Raw genomic sequence first — 21,932 nt, 5'->3', positions numbered from 1 at the left:
TGCAGGGCCTGGTCACGACTAAGGCAGAATTTAATCCTTACAAGGACGCGTACAGAGGTGCAGAGAATAGGAGATGGGACAGACAGGCATGAGCATCCCAGCTCAGGCAGGAATCCCCACTTCTGCCTCGGTAGAGGGGTTGGAAATGCCCCATTTTTCTCATCCAATTATTTTAAATTTCATTTATTTTGAGATATTCTAAGTCTTCTTAGTTTTTTTTTTTTTTTTTTTTTTTTTTAAAGCTTAAGGTGGCAGGTAAACTCAGATGGTAAAGAGCAGACCTCACAGTGTGGAGTGATCAGGGAGGTCATGGGAAAAGGAAATTAAGCCGAGGGGGATATTTTGAGGGTAGAAGGCTCTACAGGTGAGGCATGTGGACCAGGGGCAGAGTGGGGTCAGGTGAAGCCCCACAGCCTTCACACAAGCCCAGCTCCCCAGCCACCCTCCTCTGCTCTGAGCCTGCATCCTGTGCTCCTTCATCCACCACCATGGACCTCCATTCCTGAGAAGACCACACAGTCTTGTGCCTCTGAACTTCTGCACATACTGTAAGTCTCTTTCTACCTCGCCTTTCCCTAAATTCAAGTTCATCCTTTAAAAGCCAAAAGCCACCTCTTGCTGATGCAAAGGTGACCCCAGGCAGAATGAGTCTATGTTCCTTGGTGATGCTCTGCCTGAGGCGCCCGATCCCTCACCCTGAGTTTTAGTTGGGGGACTTCCCTGGTGGTCCGAGTTAGGACTCTGTGCTTCCACCACAGGGGACACGGTTTCAATCCCTGGTCGGGAACTAAGACCACACATGCCACGTGGTGCAGCCAAAAAAATTTTTTTAATAAATTTTAGTGGCAATTTTAAGATTGAGAAAATGTATCTATTATCTTACTTTTCCCTGTGAGTTAAGAAAAGACTGCCTTTTTTTTTTTTTTAATTGCAACTGAGGGCAGGCCTCCATAAATGTTCTTTAAGTACAGTTTGAGGATCACCAAATTTCTGGAAGCCCTTCAAGTGTAAAAGGCATTGTATCTAGCTTCTGGCCCCAGGGCTAAAGGAGAGCAAAAGCGCAGACTCCCACATAACAAGTAGTTAAAAAGCAAAGCCCCTCCCACCGACCACAGAGGAATAGCCCCAAGTCCTGAACGAAATTTCCATCCCAAAGACCACACTTAAAGCTCAGAGACCTTGCAGAGGCTGTCCTGTCCCTTTTCAAGCTCTTCCAGGAGAGAAATTTCTGCCTTCCTGGATCCCAGAGGAAATGGAAACAATCAAGAAGCCACCAGCCTCTCTCTTTCCCACCTGGTTTGGAACTTTCTCTAGAGCAAGCTCTCACACAATGTACATGGGATAACACCCTCCTTTGTAGGCCTGGGGTAAAGACCAGTGAGAGTGAAGGTGAAAGGCCCCAGGTGGTGGCAATTCATGGCGGGTCCCTTCCCTTCCTGGTCAACACGCTTTCTCTCTGCTCATCAGACATACAGGAGGGCAGTCCCCCAGTGGTTGCTCGGGGGGACTGCTTTCGCCCCTTGGTCTCCACCGCCTCACCGCCTCTCACTGCTGAAGCCCTGGCCTGGCTTCCTCCCTCCTGACCTGCACAGAAGCCTCTCTTAGAAAAGTCACCCGCTGCCTCCAGGTGGGCAGGTGCAAACAGCCTGTTTCAATTCAGCCTCCACAGGGCAGGGTGGCCACTGCCTCTGGAAAAGCTTCTCTCCTTTCTCCCAGGCTCTTCCTCCCAGGCCCCTTCTCAGTACCGCTGCTGCCACTGCCCCTACCTCATGTGGCCATAACTGCAGGGTTTCTGTGGACCGAGGCCCGGGATGCATCTCGGTTCTCTCCAGTCTCCTAGGTGAGCTCATCAGTGTTTGTGGCTCTATGCCTTCCCACCTTTGCATCTGCAGCCTGGACCTCCCTCCGCTCTGGGATCCGGGCACCTTAGTATCTCAGACTAAACACTTGCTTCCCTCCCACCCCAAACCCATTCCTCCTCTAGTCTTCCCACCTGAGGCAGCAGCACACGCATCACCCCTGTGGGCCGTGTCCATCCTCCCCCCTCCCACATCCTTCCCATTGGTTAGCAAGCCCAGATCTGTCCCTCTCCTAGACCATTGCTGCTCCTTTAATCTACATCGAATCACTCCTCTGCGTAGAAACCTTCAGCGGCTTCTCAGGATACTCAGCATTAAACCAGCTTCCGGCCCAGATCTCAAGGCTCTGTATGATCGGCCTCTGCTTACCTCCCCTCGCCGCCTCTCATCTGGCCCCACTCTCTCCCCTGCTTGGTTCACTCTGAGAAGACCGGTCTTTTACACAACCAAACAAGTCAGGGCTTCGCTTGTGCTGTTTCCTCTGCCTAGAATATTCTCCCCCACCCCACAACTCACAGAGCCAGCTCCTTTATTCCTTCAGGTCTCAACTTCAGTGCCGCCTTCTCCAAGAAGCCTCTCCATACCACCCCACCTAAAGCAGGCCTTTGTTACCCTCTATTTCAGCTCTAATAAGAGCTCTAACTTGTTTTCTGTCCATCTCCCCCATCACAATGTCAGCTCCATGAGGGTAGGAATTATACGTGCATGAGGCCTAGACACTGCCTGCTTGCACGCTGAGAGTCCAGTAACATTTGTGGAAATAACAAAGGACGCGCAGTCACTGCCTAGGGAGCCAGCAGTTCCCTGTAAGAGTGCGAGGTTAACCTGAAGGGGAAGGGGAAACTGAGGCTCAGCCAGGGCCTGACAACAGCCACAGACGGTGGCTGAAGCTAACTTCCAGTTTCCCGGTTCTGTGGGACAGGCTGGGGCCCAGGCCAGAGAAGGCACCTCACCTCCCTTTTCCAGCGTGCCAGCCACTCGTCCCGCTTGCGCTTGCTGATGTAGTAGGGGTCCCCCGCCTGGAAGGTGAGCCGCGGCATGGGCCGCTGGCGGAGGCTGGACTCCCAGCCCAGGCCACCCCGCAGCCGGCCCCGGGAGCCCTAGGACAGAGAGACGACAGACAGACCGGCATTAAGGTGGGCGTGGACAGCCCTGCTGCAGGGTCGTTCCTCCTGGAGGGGAAACCAAGGAGGCACTCACCTAGTACAGAACACAGGAGCTCTGACTCCTGGCCAGAGATGCCGGCCCTGGAGTGAGGGACAAGCCCCTGCCTGGGTGGAAGGAGTGAGGGATGGGGGGCGGGATGTGGGGCAGGACATAAAACAGGAGGGGAGGTGCTTGGTCTCGAGTGGGGACCAGCTGGCTGCCTCGCTGGGGGCCTTCCAACCTCCACACCCACTTCCTCTGCTCCTCACGGAGGGACAAGTACAGAAGGGGCCAGGGGCCACCTCGGGCTCCCCTCACACACACTCGCCACAGTCGGTCAGAGCGGTGGCTTTCTTCTCCTAGAATCAGGATCCACAGAGCCCCTGGGGTTTGAGGAAAACACTTGCCTCCATTTTCATGGATTCGATGTTGGTCTCCTTCTGTTCTTTGCCTGTGGAGAGGGAAGAACAAAGGGACTGTCGGCAGAGTTACAGGAGTGGCTCAGAGGCCTCACCTTGTGCCTGGGGTCCCTGCCTCGGGGATAGGGCTTCTCCAACCATTTGGTCGCGCCTATGTCAAACCTGATGGCCTACTGTGTGCCAGGCATTATATCATGCTGGCCCCAGGACTCAGAGCGCAGCCAGGGCAGAAAAAGGACCTGGGCAGGGTTGGAGGCCCAAACCCAAAGGAACAACAGAAAAGCCAGGGCTGTGGTTTCTGGCCCATGGAGTGAGTCAGGCACACAGGAGGGTCTGGAAAGAGCCCCTTTGGCTACTCCCAGTCAAGAGAGCTCAATTACTGGAGGGGAGGCCAGACTGCGTGGTGTGGGGTGTGGCAAAGATGCTCTGGGGGTGGGAGGATGGGGGCGCAGGGGGACCGGAGCAAGACTACTGAAGCAACTTTGTCTCTTTGAGACTCAGTTTCCTCATGTGGAAAATAAAGATGCTGGAAAGGGTTTCTAAGGTGCTCCTGCAGCTCTCAACACCATGCTTCTACCATGAATATCTGCCTCTGTACCCCATTCTCAGGTCCCTGAGTTCTGTCTTTATTCTAGAAGCCTTGGATTCCCACTCTCCACAGTCGTTCTGTAATCTCTTCCAGCTTTTTCCTCATTGAGGATAGGTACATAACCCTGCTAATGCTTCAGACAGCATTTCCCTGCTCCTCTTCCCCACGGTTCCTCAGTTGGCCCGGACTCCAGTTCCTGGAAGGGAAGGCTCCCCTGGGGGCTGAAGCCCCAGCAGTACAGCCTTTAAAGGTGGGGGCAGGGAGGCCTTATTCTCTCCTGTCCTTCTCCAGGTTCCAAGCTCCAGAAGGTCCTGGAGCTCCTACGCTGGTCCTGTCCCTCTCAGGTTCCTCACTGGCACACTCCAGAGTCTGCAGCCCTGCCTGGCTGTGGGTTGGGTTAATTATGCCTTCCAGCTTCCTGCTGGAGACTGGGGGTGCTGAGGCAGGGAGGCTGGGGTGTGCGGGGGGGTGGGGTGAGCCTCCTCTCACCTGGGCCCCAGAACTCCTTTGTCTGAAGCCAAGATTACTGAGCTTGGCCCCAAAGCAGGAAGGTCACTACGGCTGGCTCAAGGTCACTCGGGAGGCTGGGGGTAGGGGGTTTGTGGGCGGTGTGAAGGGGAGACAAAGAGCCCAAAACGGAAAAAACAGCCCTTCTTGCATCTCCTGGCTGTGAGGCGGAAACCAGCCACAGCACTGAAGGTCTCTGAATCCCCAGGCCCCTGAAGAGGCTGTTTCTTTCCCCCTCTCTCACTCACCGAGGGAGACCTGCGGCTCCACTCTGGGCTTCGATGACCTGGAGCCTGGGGACAGGGCAGGCAGGGCTGCACCTGCGGGTTTGCTGGGAGGTGTGGACCCCGCGGTGCCAGATGCCCAGGGTGCCGGGAGGAAGCAGGGGCGCGTGTTAACTCGCCAGCGCTGTGTACACAGCCGGCCTTTTAAGGTACGTCTCACCGGACTTTCCCTGTCGCTTCCTCGTGCTTCCTTTAGGCCCTCTAGCCTCACAACTGCCAGCCGCCTCCCACCCCCCCAACTGTTCCTCGCGCCTTCTGGGGCAGGGCTGCCCCTCCCGCCCGCCTTCTCCGGGCCTTCCTCCTTCCCCGGGGTCCCCGCCCCCCAACTTCTCTCAGACCCCCGGCGTTCCACCCGGCCAGGCTTTGGGCCGGCCAGGAGGGGGCGCCCACTCTCGGATCACGCGGCGCCTGGGACCTTTCTTCCGGGGGACCCTCCGTGGCTTTTGGCTTTGTGGGGAATCCTCTGTTCACTAGAATTAACCGAGAATCGGGGCTGAAAGGAATTGTCGAGATGATGGGGTACTTGTCTTGCCCTTCGAGGGGGAAACTGAGGCGCGGCGGGGTGGGGGCGGGGGTGGGGGGGGGCGGCGGCGGGGAGCCGAGGGACTTACTACCAGAGCTGAGATTTCAGGGCTCCTGACTCCCAAGCCGGCTATCTCCTTTTTACATCGCACCACCCTGAGGCTCCCCTCTTCCTCCTTCCCCAGCCCCCATGCTCCCCGAAACAGAACTACTTTTCCTCATGCGGTTTCCAACTGGCTTCTTTCTGGAATGTTCTCCCTGACAGATTCTGCGCATGCCCACTTGAGTGATATCGCACACACACTTTCCAGCCCGGCCCAGCAAAACAACCAACTGGGCTGCTTCAGAATGCAGCGCTTGTCCTGAGTCAGGGGGTGGTCAGCAGCTCTCTGGACGCTCCCTCTGCCGTCCATCTGCTCCCGGCCCAGACCCAGGGTCGCAGGCTGGGCCAGGTGGCTGTGCGTCTTCCAGGATGTCCCTGGCAGGCTTGGACATAACCCTGGGGCATCTCAGGTCCTGGGGGCAGGGGAGGCCAGAGTGCTTCTAACACTTACCTGCTGGTCTGAGGCTATACTCTGCCAGGGGGTCACCTCCAAACTCCCTTTAAAATGAACCAAAATCCCAATGACAGGACTGAGGTCAGGCTGGCCTCAGAGGGTAGTTACTAGCCGAGTACTAGTGTGTCAGTCTAAGCAGAGAGAAGCTCTGTGCTGACCCTCATCTGGCCCTTCACCAAGCTGTATAATCTCAGTAACTAACTTAACCTGTCTGAACCCTCAGTCTCCCTATCTGAAAAATGGGGATAATAAAAGTCTTCCTTAGATGCTCGCAAGGATTAAATGAATTACATAAAAAGAAGGGCTTCTCAAAGTTTAATATGCCTCAGAATCATGAGGATCTCTTTCAAATGTAGATTCTGATTCAGTAGGTCTAGGGTGGGGCTGGAGACTCTGTATTTGTAACATGCCAGGTGATGCCAGGAGACGCTGCTGGTCCATGGACCATTTTGAGTAGCAAGAACATAGAACACTCAACACAAGGTTAATATTCAGTAAAAAAAGAGCTACATTACCATCATTACTACTATCACCATGATGGCCTTAATGCTCGGAGTGCAGGAGCAGTTCCAAGGCCACCACCTGCCTGTCCAGGTGGCTCTTGTCTTTATTACTCATCATCTCCCCTGTTCCTCCTTTCTCCTGGCTGTACTATCAGGATTTGGGGCTCCTACGTGCACACAGGAGGGTGCTCAGGCCAAGACTGCTTTAAAGTCCTCCATGTTTCCTATGTAGGAAATAATGAGAGGGATTCCGGGAGAGACAGATGGGGCCCCTGAAAAGACCATGGCCAAGTCACTTTCTGCCTGGGGCCTCAGTCTCCTTCCTTCTTGGAACCAAGCAGCTGCGTATGCATTCTATGGGGCTGACTGCTGGACCGGTGGCCGAGCCTCCAGTAGGCCACTGCCCACCCCTCTAGGTACCAGCTCACCAGTCTCCGCATCCAGGCAATTCACCGTGACCTTCAGGGATCCCAGCTCTGATCCCTGCCAGCATCTCACAGCCTCAATAGCTGAGGCCAAACAGGAGTGCTCCAAGGCCAAATTTTGGAGATCAAGGACACACAGGACGTTCTCACCCACTGCACTTTGCACTAAGAGTCTGAGAAGGATCCACTCAATGTGCGAAAGTCCCAAACCCAGGAGTCACCCTGACATCATCTCTGCCCGGCCCCCTCCTGGCCCTGGCGCTTATGCACAGCTCTCCAGATCTGCCATCCTCCCCTCGGCGCCTGATTGCTCATCCTGCTTCCCGGCCCCTCTGTTCCATCCCAGGATCCAGATGGCAAAGGGATCTTTTCAAAACGTAAAGCGGATCATGTCACCCCTCGAGAGGGCAGCCTTGAAGCTGCGCTAGCTGTATCTGCTGTCCCCCTGTCAAACACCCTTCTCCCTCCCTCCCCCCATTCCACACGTGTGGGTTTCTGTCAGGTCCCTGGATACCCTGCTCCCTCCCACCTGTTCTCACCCACTCCCTGCGCTTCCCCTCCCCTGGTAAACCCCAGCTCATCCTTCTGCTTAGGTGTAACAGCCCAGCTTGTCTGGGGCTCCTCTGTTACAGTTCCTGAGAATCATGTTTATTTTCTCTTCGAGAACTTATCTCTGTGTATAAACACACACTTGTAAGTGTGCATTTCTCATTAATGTCCATCTCTTCAGTGGATTGTTGAGGTCCTCCAGGGCAAGAACCAGGTTTTTGTTCGTGATAGCTTCCCCGAATCCCAGCACACATCAAGTAAGTGTTTAATAAACCCCTATTGACCAACTAGAGGAGTTGCTCCTGAGAACGGAGGACAGGGAAATCCCAAACCGAAAGCAAACTCTCACGAGTTTAACAGCAGCCTCACAGTGCTGGCTCCATCCCAACAGGCAGGAAGGCCTGCCCCAGCCCTGGGCCTCAGCTGGGTGCAAGCTATGGTGGGGTCCCAGGAGCTGCCTGTTTGGTGGGCAGGGCCGGTGGGTTCCCAGTTCTGCTCTTGCATATCTGGCCTTTGTAAAGGGAGATGGCGTTTTCTCCCTTTCTTCCTGTTTCAAATCAGGCCGCATGGCCACTCCTCTGCGTGTCAGGACACATCCCCAGAAGTGCTGAGTTCAGGACCAGCCGCCACATCAACCCCACCCCCCAGAACAGCAGGGGGCATGGGAAGGGCACACAGACTCTGAAGCTAGAGACCAAGACGAATGAATTCCAAATCTGCCAACAGGCTTGGGGTCCCTGAGCAAGTCACTGCATCTCATTAAGCCTTGATTTTTTCCCACCTTAAGATGAGGCTCATAATACCTCTTGAAGAAGACTGAGAGAGTAAATAAAACCACAGATGCAGAATGAGTACCTCAGAAAGCCCTTTGCACGTGGTGGGGGCATCGTAAATATTAGTTGAATAGTAAGTGAATGAAAGATTTTTTTTTTAATACATTGGGAAATCTCTTCTGGAGATGCTCTCTACCCTGCATGAATATGAGGTTTGGAAGCATGCGAAATTAAGTCACGCCAATTAATCGATTGATTCACTCCCCATCATGTACTCTTGGAAGGAAGGCATTCTGAAATTAAAATGCACATATGCAAAACAACCTGGCAGGGCCCTGGGAGGATCAAACGTGATAATGTATGAGAAAGCGCTTGGTAAACTGTGAAGCCCTGTACAAATGCTAGTTGTCCTCATTACTAACATGTTTACAGCTCTGTTGGCCCTGAAATCGCTGGCTTAACCTGAAAGAAAAAAGTGGGCAACTTTCCAGGGCTCCAGGGCTAGGCCAAAAAGTCCCTAGAGGAAGAGGTCTGGGCTGGGCAGTGCACACCCCACCCCCACCTGCCCTACCCCTCCCCTACTCTGTCACCACTGAACTTCAGTCCCCTCTGCTGAACTGTGGTGGGCTTAGGACATCTGCACTGGGAAAGGCTGACGGCGATTATAACACCCACAAGGGCACCTGCTGCCCTCGAGCGCCCACGCCAGGGGCTTCCAATGTGTGGATCCCTAAGAGCCGCAGGTCTTGTAGAAGAGTGAGCAGGCGAGGCCAAGGCTGATGGAAAGCAAGGAGAACCACCAGCCTGTAGGGAGACAGCCATCACCCCAGTTCAGCAACCACTAGCATTCTGCAAACTCACTGTCGTACCAAATCTAGTTTTGTTTTTTTTTCCATGAGAAGCCAAAACTCCAGATTTTTATGTGAAATTTCTTGATTTTGAAATATTGGCAACTAATTTTTTTTTAATGTTTAAAATACTGCCTGGGTCAAATAAAACGTGCGTGGGCTATATCCAGCCAGTAGCCTCCAGGGCACACAGCCTTAGCAAGTAGATCTTCAGCCACCACCCAGCAGGTGCCTCCTGGGACCTTCCAGGCCCTGAGTTCTAACCCTCAGGGGGATCCCGGCCAGCCCTGCAGAGGCTTCCCCCCTTGTGCCCGGGACTTACCGTCTTCTGCAGGGGCTCCCCGGCCATCCTTGGGGGTGCAGCAGCCATTCTCTACAGCTCTGGAGGCTTCGGGCGGGGTCTCAGTGGCACCCTCTCCCTCTGCTGGGGCCCCGCCCTTCTGCCCTCCAGCAGGGCTCCCCTCCTCTGGCTGGGGCTCACTCCGCTTCTCCAAGTCCCCGTTGGGTAACAGCTCTGAGGGGCCTGAGTCTTGGGCCATGGACAGGGACTTGGAGGTCACGGCGGGCTCCTTTGGTGTGTCACTGCTTTCCACCTGCAAAGATAAACATGAAGGGAGCGTTAGACCAGTGGTTTCAGCCCCTCATTGGCCCATTGGAGATTCTGGTGAAAATTACACACCGTCTGTCCAGAAAATGGTATTCACATAAATGTGTATGCAGTCAAACACACTCACAATTTTTTCTCTCAGATTCAAGGGCTTCACCCTCTGAAGTCAAAAGGTCTGTGGACTCCAGTGAAGAAAACGGGAAAATGTATGAGAAAGTGCTTTGTAAACTGTGAAGCCCTGACAAGTGCTAGTTGTCTTCATTACTAACATGTTTACAGCTCTTTACCCCAGCTCACAGCACCCCCACTCACTGAAGTGATGGGGGGTCCCCAAGTCTTCCCTGTGGCCCCCACTAAAAAGGAATGCTCCTCATTTTATCCCCACTTCAAACCAGGACCCTTCCCCAGAGGATTCCAAGTAACCCTGGGCTGATTTGACTCCCGGGTCAACGCCCCTCTGGCAGTCCTCTTGAGCTGCTGCCTGGCATGTGGAGTGCGAGGGTGAAAGGGGGGCCCCCTCTCCCCCAACCCGAGCACTGTTCCTTCCCTCAGCTTTGGCCCCACAGCCTCTTGAGGGCGCTCAGACCCCAGGAGAGCCAAGGCCCCCCTGCCAGAGCACACAGTGGCCTGCAGCAAGTCTGGAGTACGTGGTGCCATGTTCCCCTCCAAGAGGAAGTGTCGTGCTTTGTCCCCAGGAGTCTCAGGACTGAGCTTGCTACAGGAAACACACTGAGAGTTGTCATAACCATCCCTCCTAAGTGTCACTGCATGGTGGGCGAAGCTCCCTCTCACCCGTTACCCCTCAGAGCACCCGGCCTCCTGGGGAGGCTCCCAGAGACTTTTGTAATTAGCTCGAGGTCACACACCTTGTGAGGACAGAGCCTGGCGAGCACCTGGCCCTCGGCCGTCCAGGGGCAGGTAAGCCAGGACATCTCAGAAGGGACAGAGGTGTCCTCTCAGGGCAGGAGAGACAGGAGTCCCCCTGTGCTTGGCGCTCTGCCACGCCCGCAGGCACCGGACCACCCGCCGCAGCCCTGCCCGCCGGCTCCCCTGCAGAATTGGTGGAGGGCAGGAGCGGCACAAGCTCAGCAAAAGCCTCAGGAAGGTGCTGCTCAAGAGTGTGCCTCAGTTTCCCCACCTGTTTTTTTTTTTCTGTTTATAAAAGCCAGTCACATACAAAAATTCTAACCACACAAAAATGAATAGCATTGAAAGGTTAAAGCCCCTATTTCAATTCCCTACCTCCAGAATCACTCCCCACAGGTGAACCATCATTAACAGTTTGGCGAGTATCTTTTCTCCACTTTTTTTCCTGTGCATCTACAGTCATACATAAGTTGCATGTTTATACACACGTATTTACACACACATCCAGATCCAGAATTTTTTTTCCCCCCTAAGAAGGGATCATATGACTTATCCTGTTCTGCAACTTGCTTTTTCACTTCGCAAGCACAGCGGGCACCTCTCCATACCAGCGCGTATGGATCTGGCTCACTCTGCCTTGGCTGCTCAACATTCTATTGAAAGGATGGTCCTTAATTTATTCAAACCGTCTCCTAGTGGTGAGCTTTGGGCTGACTGGCTTTCTGTTGCAAGAACGTCCTGCACTTACAGCTCTCTGCACCTGTGAATTTCCATAGGCCAGAGTCCTAGAAGCGGCCTGGCTGGGGAGGAGGGTCTGCCCATCCAAGTGTGAGGAAAGAGATCCTGCCAAACTCCCTCCAGATAGCTATACCCCTGAAGAACGCACCCCAAAGCCTGACGGAGCGCTGGGTTCCCCAGCCCCTCCCTGGCAGGCCCCGCAGTTTCCAAGGCGGCTTCTGCCCCAGGGATCCACACTCTCACCAGTGAGCCCACTGCTGTATGGCGAGGAAACCCCAGAGGTAGCAAAGAGGGACAAGGGCCTTGGAGAAAACAACAGAAATAAAAGTCAGAGTCTGCCCTGGACGAGGTTCCCTACACAGAGCAGCCTGAGGGACCTCGAGGCCTGGCCAGGCTGCTTTCTCCGGGGGAGGGGAGCATGTGGACCGGTTTGGGCAGGCCTGCTTCCAGGAAGAAACCCTCCCACGGAAGGCTACACATGTGTGTGCGCCTCAGCAGTGGGGGTGGGGTGGGATGGGGTCGGGGTGGGGCAGTGCTGGAGGAAGAGGTAGGCCTCGGGGGTGGGGTGGGGAAGGGAGAAGTCCTCCACCAGGCTTGGGCACTGGAGGCCGAAGCCAGCAGGGCTAGAAGGCCAAACACGGAGAGCAAGCAGGCCCTGTCCCTCTCCTCGGTGGCAGCCCCATGTGTCTCACACACACACTCTCTCCAGGACTCAGGAGGTCTTTTCCACCTCCCTGTTCAAGCCAGTGGGCTCCCTGGCCTGGAACTCCCCTCTTTGGATGAATTCTCTCAGTCCTCAAGCCTCCTGTGTGTGACACAGTCGCGTGGCCCAGGCAACTGGAGTGCCGGGCACGCCTGGAGTGGGGAGCCTGTGGAGGGGCTCTACCCCCCAGGTCCTGCTGTGCCACCGCCGGAGCCCCAGACATGGCGCTCCCAGGAGGAGGGAGTTGCGGGGTCCCGCTGGCCAGGCTGAGAAGTTTGGGTCAGCGGCACCAATCTCTTACCATAGCCGTGTCCTCCTTTCCTCTACCCACTCGCTTCCCCACACACACCTCGAGTCAGGGTAGGCTCCCAGCCCCACAGACTGCTCAGACGACGCCGCTGTCACTTACTTCCTGCCCGGGGGCCACACCGCCTCTTCTCACCCTGGGACTCACTTCCTGTTGACTGCCAGCTCCAGAGCATAGAGACCCAGGACTACCTGCTCTGAGACCCGACCCAGCCCTGGGGCCCGAGCCACCCTGACTGGAGACCCCTCTCAGGCCTGCCCCGGAGGGACCCCCAGTCTGCAAGAGGGTGAGACACGCCATCCTTCCAGAGGTGGGTGGAGGAGGCGTCAGGGGACGCTCTGCACAGCTCCAGCCCCGGGGGGATGGGTTCAAGTGGGCTGAAATCTGCCCTGATCTCACCATTCCCCCTCACCCCCCTTCCCCACCAGCCTGAGTCAGCTGGAGTTCTGGGCTTAGGGGAGCTGCTGACTCCTACCACCGTCAACTTGAGATCCATCTAACCCATGAAGAACTACCCCCCTCACCCCCAGCTACTAGTGGGCCCTCACTCTCCCTCTCTCTGAGGTGTGGAAACTGGGCAGGTCAGATCCACCCAGAAGAAACCACTGAGAGGAAGGAAGGAGGTCCACAGTGGGGAGCTGGATGTCCCATCTCAGGTGAAAAGAGCAGACCTGGAAGCCGCCGGGAGCGGCCACCCCAGCCTGGCCTGCGCCCTCCTGATTCCGTCTCCTCTGCTTCTACCTCCTCTCAGCCCCTGCCTCTCCTCTGTGGCCACTAGCCGCAGAGGAGGCTCGGGATTGCTTTACTGGGTTAGACTGGGCTTTGGAGTAGGGCACCTGGCAGCTCTTTAGTATTCACAATGAATTCCTTAATGCCAAAGACCAGGTTACAGTGAGAGCATCCAGTCCACACGTCTAGAGGGAGTCTCGATTTTGTTGCATGTCAAACGTAACTGGTTAAAGGTCTGGTTTTGTTTGCTTTTACTCTTTACTACTGCCTTGAGTGGAGGAGACACAACACACTCTGAGACACTCATTTCTCCTGTGGGGGAGGGGTAGCAGCCCGGCCCTTTTCAAAGGCGCCACCAGCAGCTGTAGGGGACAATCTCTCCTTCCTCTGCTTCTCACCCACGGAGGCGGGGAGAGGGGTCAGGAGTGCTGGCAGGAGGGGAATGGGAGCCATGGGCCCCTCACTTCTCTTCCTTTGCGTGGGTGGGCACAACAGAGTGGAGTAAAGCTAGACTCCAGCACCCACTGTGCACCTACCTGCCCCCCCCACCCCCTGCCACATGCCTCACTCTGGGTCTTCTAACCTGGCCTACCACCTCCTGGGGCCCCCTCAGAGTTTGCTGGCCTTTGCCTTCCTTCCAAGCAAGACCCCTCCATCCCAAGATAATGTCTCCTGCTTCTCTGCTGCCTACCTGCTCCTTGGACCTCTCCTGTGAGCAGCTTATTCCAAGCAGTGAAGGCAGTGGTTCTCAGCTGGGGTGGATTTTGCCCCCCAGGGGACATCTGGCAATATGTCTGAGACATTTTTGGTCACCACACTGTGGGGGTGGCGGGGGGTGGGGGGAGGCACGGACTGTGGCTTCTGGTGGGTAGGGGCCTGGGATGCTGCTAAATAACCTACACGACAGCCCCCAACACAGAAATTATGCAGCCCCAAAGGGGGCGGGTGCTGTTGTTGAAAAGCCCTGGGCTGAGGACAGGGGCACGGACACAGGGACCTTATCTAAGGACCCTTTTTTCAAAACTTTTTAAAAAGTTGTTGTAAAATATATGTAACAGAGAATCTACCATTTTCAAGTGTACAATTCAGTGACATTAAGTACATTCACACTGTTGTACAACCATTACCACCATCCATCTTGAAAACATTTTCATCATCCCAAACTGAAAGTCTGTACCCTTTAAACACAAATCTCCCCATTTCCCCTCCTAGCCCCTGGCAACCACTATTCTACTTTCTGTCTTCTAAGGAATATTTTAAGTCTGTCTGTCTCTCTCACACACACACACATACCCCCCTGGAAGGCATTTGTGTCAGGCCCTGCTTGCTCTTTAAGGCCCTCAGCCTCACCCCTCTCCCAACCTCTGCCCCCCAAGAGCCCCCGTGGAGGCTGGCCCTGCAGTCCACTCCTGCATTCACTCACATCTCCCAGTCCACCGCACACCACATTTGTTTACAAAGCACTTTCACACCCTATCTCATTAAAGCACTCCTCACATGGTACCTAATTATTTGTTTACTGTGTGTCTCCCTCCTAGGCTGTGAGCTTTGCCTTATTTATCTTTTTATTTCTCTTCCTTCCAACCACTCCACTGACAGCTCCCCAGTACTAAGCAGAGGGCTTGGCATAAAGATGCTTAGACAATTAATAAACGTAATTATTACAGTTATCCCGATGGGTTATGTTGCTCTCACTTTTCCAAAGAAAAAGGTGCCACAGTTTGCCCTCCAGTCACACACCTTCTAAGTGCTAAAGCTTCCAGAATGACCCAGGTACAGGAGAGGCATTCGAAAGCTGGCCTCCCCACCTGGGTTGAGTCTCCGGAAAAGCCAACCTCAAATCCCAAGGGCTGCAAGGAGGAAAAGGAGGCTTTGATGTGCCTGAGCAGGGCCAGGGAAAGGCTGCCGGCTGTTTCCTTGGCAGCAGCCACCACAACGAAAGGCCAGAGGCGAAGCAAGAAGGAACCTTCTGCAGTGAACCTGTTCAGGCCAACGCCAATTCCCCAGCCCCGCTCCCCACGCCCTGCTCCCCTCCCTCTCTGCTGGAAGTCTGGACCAGACCCCAGAACGCCCACCCGGCCTCAGAAGGTGAGGCCTTGTCTCCCAAGGTGGGGCAGAGTGCTGAGGCTCCAGATAGGGAAGTGATTTTTGAGGCTTTTTACAATTATAATACTCACACACACACACGACTCATACACACTGGCAAGTTAAGAGGTGATGGAAATAATACATGGGAGATAGGGCCCAGGGTCCAGCTCTCCAGCACAGCCTTGGCATGCAGTCTTACCTGAGCTCAGGTGTGGAGGGGGGAGACCCAGGGACCCTGCCTCTCTCACTGCAAGGCCCTGAAAGTTGGAGCCAGGTCCTGGCCTGGCTCTGGGCACCTGACTCACCCTCTCTTCCCATGCCAGGAGCCGCTGCTGAAAAAGGCCTTCACTCCCGGAGGAGGGAGGCCCTGAGGCTAGCAGATGTTGGGCGGCCTCACCTCGCCCTCCCATCTTCCTGCCCTCCTACCCCCACCCCCAAATGGCCATTGTGCCTTTAAGGCCCTTGGCAGCAGTCAGCTCTGTGCCAGCCAGGAACTCCGGCGGCCTGCCAGTTACGTCTTCTTGATTAAAGACACACAGACACACAATCACATGTGCAGACACACAAGGAGTGCACCCATGGCCCAGAGACATCTGCTCACCGGCCATAGGACAGAGCTGCGCTCAGATGCCCCAGAACGATGTCAACAAACACACACCAGCATCCCTCTCCACCCACACCCACTGTTCATCCAGTCCTTCAGCTGCTGCAGGCCCATTGGGTCCCCACCAAGCCCTGGATTTTCCCAACTTGACTCTAATTTCAGGAAACAGCCGAACTGTCCACGTAAGCAGGGCGGCCCTGTCCCCTAAGCGCTGGCACTGGGCCCAGGCTCCCCAGTCTCCTCTGTTCCAGGCCTTCCTGCAGCCCCTTCCCCTGGCCACTGTCTGCTCTGATTGGCCGGAAGTGGCCTTGAGGCAGAGAGAGCCAGAGAGGTCCCCCCGCACACACTCCCGAGAGAAGCTCTACATGCCTCCCTGCCCAGCCTTCCTGGGGTGATTGGAGTTGGGCCCCAAGACTTTGGAAGCAGGACCTTGACCCTTCCAATTTCCTTTTAGCCAGTGGAGTAGCTAAAAGGGCCACCAGTGGGGTCAAAGGACAGGAGGACCAGAGGCCAAAGAGGGCCAACTCTGGCAAGTCTGATCCCCCAGGCTGCATGCGACTTCTAGGTCCTACCGTTCCTCTCACCACTGAGGCCGGGAGCTGCCTTCCCACCCACCCCCCGAGATCTCTTCAGTGTGTGTGCGTGTGTGTGTGCACGCGCACTTGCAACTCAGGATGGAGGAGAGAACTTCAGGGTGCGGACGTCTCAGAGGTCACTCAGCCGGGGCCCCTGCTGGCTGTGAGAGCAAGCATGGACCTGGTGAGTGCTGGCCCACCCGGGGTTCTGCTCTCAGCCAGCGACACCTGTCCACCTGGAAGAGGGCCTGGCTGTGCTCTTTGAAGTCATACTCAAAGGATTTTAGGGTGAGTTGGAGGCTGCCTTGAAAAAGCCATTATGTGGAGAAGATCCCACGTAGTATTTAAGTCAGCCTCTTTTGAAGTTTCTTCTGTTTTTCAGCCTCTACAGTCAGGCCTCGGGTGACAGGTTCGGTGAGAAGGGAACTCACCATGGAAAATGGGGCTTTCTTTTCTCCGCTTCACCTACCTTTCTAAAGTTTCTTTGGGTGTCTCCCCGCCCACCCCCACCCACCCCCGCTGGGGTTTGCTCATCCTGCCCCACCCGATGCCGTGACTTCATAGCTTTAATCACATCCCGACTCAGCCTTTGTCTCTCCAGACTGGAGGGCCGTAATCTCTCTTGTCTGTCCTCACTTGGCAGCCCTGCCTTCCCCTGGATCGCTTTAGCTGCCCTTCCCTGGAGCTCTTCCAGCTCCGTTACATCTTTCTGGAGGTGGCAGAACTGAAATGCACAGAATTCTCTAGGTGAGGATGATGAAAGAAGACCGACGTCAACAACTCTGCCCCAAAGCGTTCACGGAAGGTCCCTGCCACTGTGGGAGTGCAGCAGGTGCAGCTCGGGCTCCCAAGAAGCCCACGGGGTCTTAGAAAGCCCTCAGGGCTCGGGACCCAAGGGAATGAATGCCTCTCGCTGGAGGTGGCCTGGGAGGTGTGGCTCCAGGGAAGGGGCCAGGGAGGGATGAAAATAAGCAGGGGTTTTCGGGAAAGCAAAATGGAGATTCTGGGGTTTCACTCAGATGCTTCCCCGGTAAGACCAGCTATCTAGAGTGGCCTCTGAAGGGGGCCCTGCCAGACCTTCCAGAAGTCTCCGTCTCTGGCAATAACACTGTTGCCATCCCTGGAGGCCAGCACACCTTCCCTTCTCTCCCTCGTCTGCAGCCCAGCAGTGCAGGCCCTACCCATTCTGTCCCATCACGGCTGCCCCCAACCCAGTAGACTCTGGACATATTTTCTGGCCTCATCACCCTATCTCCCTGCATTCTTGTGTGCTCAAACTGTCATGCTCACAAATGCCAGAGTGACCTTCCCAAAACTTGACTCCCATCACTTCACACCCCACGCCATCTCAAAACTTCTCTAGATAAACACAACGTATTTTCAAGAGGATAAAATGTAAACCCTCAGGCTGCCTGCAAACTACCTCTCCAACCAAGATAGAAGGTGTTCTTAAATGAAACCTCCATCCACTCAGCCCAGCCAGTCTGCTCACAGTCCATCCTCTCCCTGCCACATGGGTCCTCTCTCTGAACATGCTGCTCAGGAGGGTCCCAAGTGGGAAAATCTACTTTCCCCTTTCAGGGATCACCTCCCTTCGAAAGTCCAGCCCCTCCCCACAACATCTCTTTGGCACTTCAGGCGCAGACCTCGGACCAGGCTCTTGGGTACTGGATGCCTCCATGAGTGTTGATCTGACAGACCAGCTGTGGGAACAGCAGAGGCGTCTGCAGGGCACAGTTCCAAGAAAAGTCTCTGCCCTCTTGAGAGGCCTGCCAGCCCTGTTTTCCCCACCCCTTCAAAAGCATGAGGAGACGGGAGTGGGCAGCCGTGTGCCTGATGCAGGCCCATAGGCAGGGATGCCCCCTGAGAGGCTAGGGCCCAGGAATGGGAGACACCCTTTCAGAAAGTTTTGTGCATAAAAACAAGGGGCGCCAAGTCACTGAGTCAAGGTTCCAGAGGTAAGTGAAGGAGCCCTTCGAACCTGGACACAAAAAGCGCTGTCTTCAGAAGCAAAGGGATCTATTAGGTAGGAAAATGAGCCAATACTGCAAACTCTCAATAACCAAGTTAACAGGTTCTCAGCTAGCTTCCCTGGTGGCTCAGACTGTAAAGAATTGACTTGTAATGCAGGAGACCCAGGTTCGATCCCTGGGTCAGAAGATCCCCTGGAGAAGCAAATCCTCTGGCTACCCACTCCACTATTCTTGCCTGGAGAATCCCATGGACAGAGGAGTGTGGTGGGCTACAGTCCATGGGGTTGCAAAGAGTCAGACACTACTGAGCAACTTACACAACAGCTGGCTTAAGCTGCCATGGGACAGACTCCCAGCTTCATACAGCTTACACCCCCAAATCCTTCACTCTGAAGTGGGGCAGTGTGGCCCTTGTGAGCTCACTCACTGGGGCGCTGTGTTGGAGGTTCCGCCTGCAAAGAGGAGTGAGTAACACTGGCTTTGGGCTGGTCTGGCTGAGCTCAGCGCCTGCTCCCAGCCCCCTCCTCCCCTCCCCCTCCCTCCCTTTCTGGGTTATTCTTAGCAAGAAGTGACCTCAGAGTGCTCCCACTGAGCAAAAATAACCCTGGAGGAAGTTGATGGGTATAAATCTTCAATGAATAAGTGTATCTACCTAGTAAACAGGGCAGGGAGCCCCAAAGGACCAGTCCCCCACCAGGGTCTGGTGGGCAAGGGCAGATACTGTCCCTCCTAGAGCCCCACATGTAACCAACCCGAGGGACAAAGTTGGTCGCGGGGCTGTCTGGGCCTGCGATCAGGCAGGAACCAGCTTCAGACACCCTCACTTGTTACTCTCAATGTCCTCGGAGCTGGAGAACAAGAAGATGCCTCTTCCCCCCAGCCCGACACTCGCACCCACACACGGGCCTCCGCTCTCCGGCCAGTAGCGACCAGCCCCGCGCGGTGCTGTCCCCTCCGCGGGCCTTGAGAACTGACCAGCTAGCAGGCCCTGCACGCAGGTGCCAGCTCCCCTCCGAGGCCCCGCCCAGCCCTGCGGCTGGCTTCCTGTTTCCTGTTGCTGCGGGGGCCCTGAGCATCCTGGCTCCTAGGCCAGTGCCACAGACCAACGCCGCTGCCTGGTTGAAACGGGCCCACCTCTTACTCCTCAGACCACCCTTCCGCTTAGCCACAGGCTTACTAGTATGTGGGTCAGTCGCCCTGCTCAGTTCTGTTTCATCTGGATGCTTTTTAGACCAGGTCTACACGTGTTTTCAAACAGCCCGGCCTTCATATATTATCTTAAAGTGAATTTAGGGTACCCAGTCTCCCAGGTGGTGAGACTGGAGTGGTGAGAGAGGATGAGCACCCCGGGCTTTGCAGCTGGGAGGCTGGAGGCCAAGTCTAGGTCGTCCTCTCTGAACTTCAGTCTCTTCCTCTGACTGTGGGGACAGTCACGACAGCAGCCCCCACCTCCCCATACAGGTTTGCTGTTAGCATCAAATGAGGTCCACGGGGGTAGAAGGCCTTCGTAGGCAGTTGAGCGCTGTGCCACTCTCAGCATTTCTTCAGGGTTGCCAGTCTCAGTGAGCGGGTACCTAGTGCAACGGGAAGGGGTGGTACACCTCTGAATGGAAGATCTGGTGGAAGCGACACGCTCTCACCACCAGCTTTTCTGTGCGAAAAGCCAGGCTTTGGTTTAGGTATCTTAGATTCCCAATCCATCAGGGAATGATACTTCTGTAAAACACAAAATCCTGCCTGTGGATGTGGTGACAGTATCAAGTTGATATAAAGGTTTCTAAACGGATTCTCAACTTCTGTACAGACCGGGGAATAAACAGCTCTCAGACTGGTGCTTCTCCGTCAGGTGTGTGGACTCAGGTCCGGGATCGCAGGGCTGTTATTTTATCTTAGTTCTTCGTGTTCATTTTAATTTAACAATTGGTTTAAAAGGGAGGGCCAGAGTGGCTCACGATGGCTGCCCTGGGCTTCATTTGCAAGACAGGCTTCGGTGGGCTGTGACACTGGGTGGGCAGAGAGCAGGTAAGGCTGCCAAGAACATCAGAACAAACGTGCCCAGGGTGCTCAGGGAGCAGCAAGCTGACGGGGTTTCTCTGGCAAAAGAGGTGGACGCTGAGCACCCATGCAGAAGCAGAAGTCACGTGGTGAGGAGCCAAACGAAGTGTTCCAGGTCTCATCCCATGAGAAACGGAGCCCCTGGAGATTTTTTTTTTTAATATTTAAGTTTTAGCTGCACTGGGTCTTCATTGCTGCACACAGGCTTTCTCTATTTGTGGCAAACAGGAGCTGCTCTTCACTGTGGTGCTCAGGCTTCTCACTGCAGTGGCTTCTATTGCGGAGCATGGGCTCTAGGTACACCGGCTTCAGTAGTAGCAGCATTCAGGCTTAATTGCTCCACAGCATGTGGAATCTTCCTGGACCAGGGATCAAATCCATGTCCCCTGCATTGGCAGGTGGATTCTTAACCACTGGACCACCAGGGAAGTCCCCCTGCAGATTCTTGAACAGCGACATGCCCCAGGCTGTATTTACTGTAATTATATGTAGCCTCCTCTCAAACACACTAGGTTGAAATAAGTCTTATTTATTTGGCAGGTGCTCAGTTGGTGTAATGTGTTTGTGGCCAAAAAAGAGAGGGCTGGGGGTGTTTAGAGAGATGCTGCGGGCAGGTGGGGCCCGGTCTGGCTGAGGACACAACCAGGAGGCTGATGCAGGAGAAAGTGGAAGGTACCCAGAGACAGGTAGGTCTTGGGGGCAAAATCTAGAGACCCTGGGTGGGGAATGGCGAGGACACCACTGGATATACCTGATCCCTTCCTGTCCAGCAGTGGGTGTGCAACATTGGCACAAATCAAGAGCCCGCCTGCAGCCAGGTTTTCCTCTCGTGCTTCCCAGCACTGCCTGCTCTGTTCCACCTGCCAGGGTTTGAGCCAAGCCCACCACTCCCTGCCCAGTTCCCAGGCTTAGCTGGATGACACACACTCAGCTGCCTTAAAGCACCCTGGTCAACCCGTTCCCAGGGTCACAGCTGCACCAGGTCCCCAGAAACCCACCCTGCTGTGCTCCTTGGCTGGGGAGGGGAGGAGGCCTGGGCAAGCATCGGCTCTGCAAGAGGCCCGGGAGACCATGGACTAGCCCTGGGCTGCACCACAGACTTCCCTTATGCAGGCTCCCTTCAGGGTCAATGGGGCTGCTGCCAGGAAAGACCGGCTGGCTATTCTCTGTGCCCCGCAATGTGCAAGGGTCCCTGTCACAATGCTGCTTTGGATCCCCTGCCTCCCCAATCAACACTGCCTCCCTGTGCTCCATCCCCCTTCCCAGGGCCTCTCTTGGGAGTCCAGGTGGTTTCAGATGTCAGTGAGGACTGGACCACAGCAACACTGGCCTGCACAGGATGTGCGTACCTCCCAGGGAGTTCTGAGAGGCTGATGCCAGGCTCCCAAAGGAAAGGCCTTCTAGACCCTGGCCCACTGGCCCCTGTGGGGGCAAGAGAGGCAGGCTTATGACACTGTGCATTTGGAGCCCACCTTGCTGTTTGCACAGCATCCGTGGAGGTGGACAGGGCAGGTAGGGCTGGCAGCCATATTTTTTCCAACAAGGAAGCAAAAGCTCAGAGAGGTTCAGTAACTTGCTAAGGTCACACAGCTGGCGAGCAATAAATCCAGCACTGCGGCTTCCGTTCCACGTAAGGACAGGACCGACTTTGGCTGACCATTGGCTCTTTGGTGTTTTAACCCATTTAATTTTCCCAAGGGTCTAG

General features: G+C 55.2%; 1 protein-coding gene across 2 annotated transcripts in view; it reads right to left on the bottom strand.

Annotated features, from left to right (window-relative positions):
• Positions 1–21,932, bottom strand: part of DNMT3A (DNA methyltransferase 3 alpha) — a 97,749-nt gene that overhangs the window by 34,816 nt on the left and 41,001 nt on the right. For both annotated transcript variants that reach the window (XM_055540760.1, XM_055540758.1), the window contains exons 4-6: positions 9,304–9,574; positions 3,413–3,456; positions 2,813–2,959 (exon numbers count right to left, since the gene is read on the bottom strand). In XM_055540760.1, coding sequence (XP_055396735.1) covers positions 2,813–2,959; positions 3,413–3,456; positions 9,304–9,574 — 462 coding nt within the window. The remainder of the gene's footprint in view (positions 1–2,812; positions 2,960–3,412; positions 3,457–9,303; positions 9,575–21,932) is intronic.

The sequence above is a fragment of the Bubalus kerabau genome, chromosome 11, assembly GCF_029407905.1.
Source record: "Bubalus kerabau isolate K-KA32 ecotype Philippines breed swamp buffalo chromosome 11, PCC_UOA_SB_1v2, whole genome shotgun sequence".
In the NCBI taxonomy this organism is placed as follows: domain Eukaryota; kingdom Metazoa; phylum Chordata; class Mammalia; order Artiodactyla; family Bovidae; genus Bubalus; species Bubalus kerabau.
Note: the sequence above shows the minus strand (reverse complement) of the source record. Positions and strands in the feature narration are given on the sequence as shown.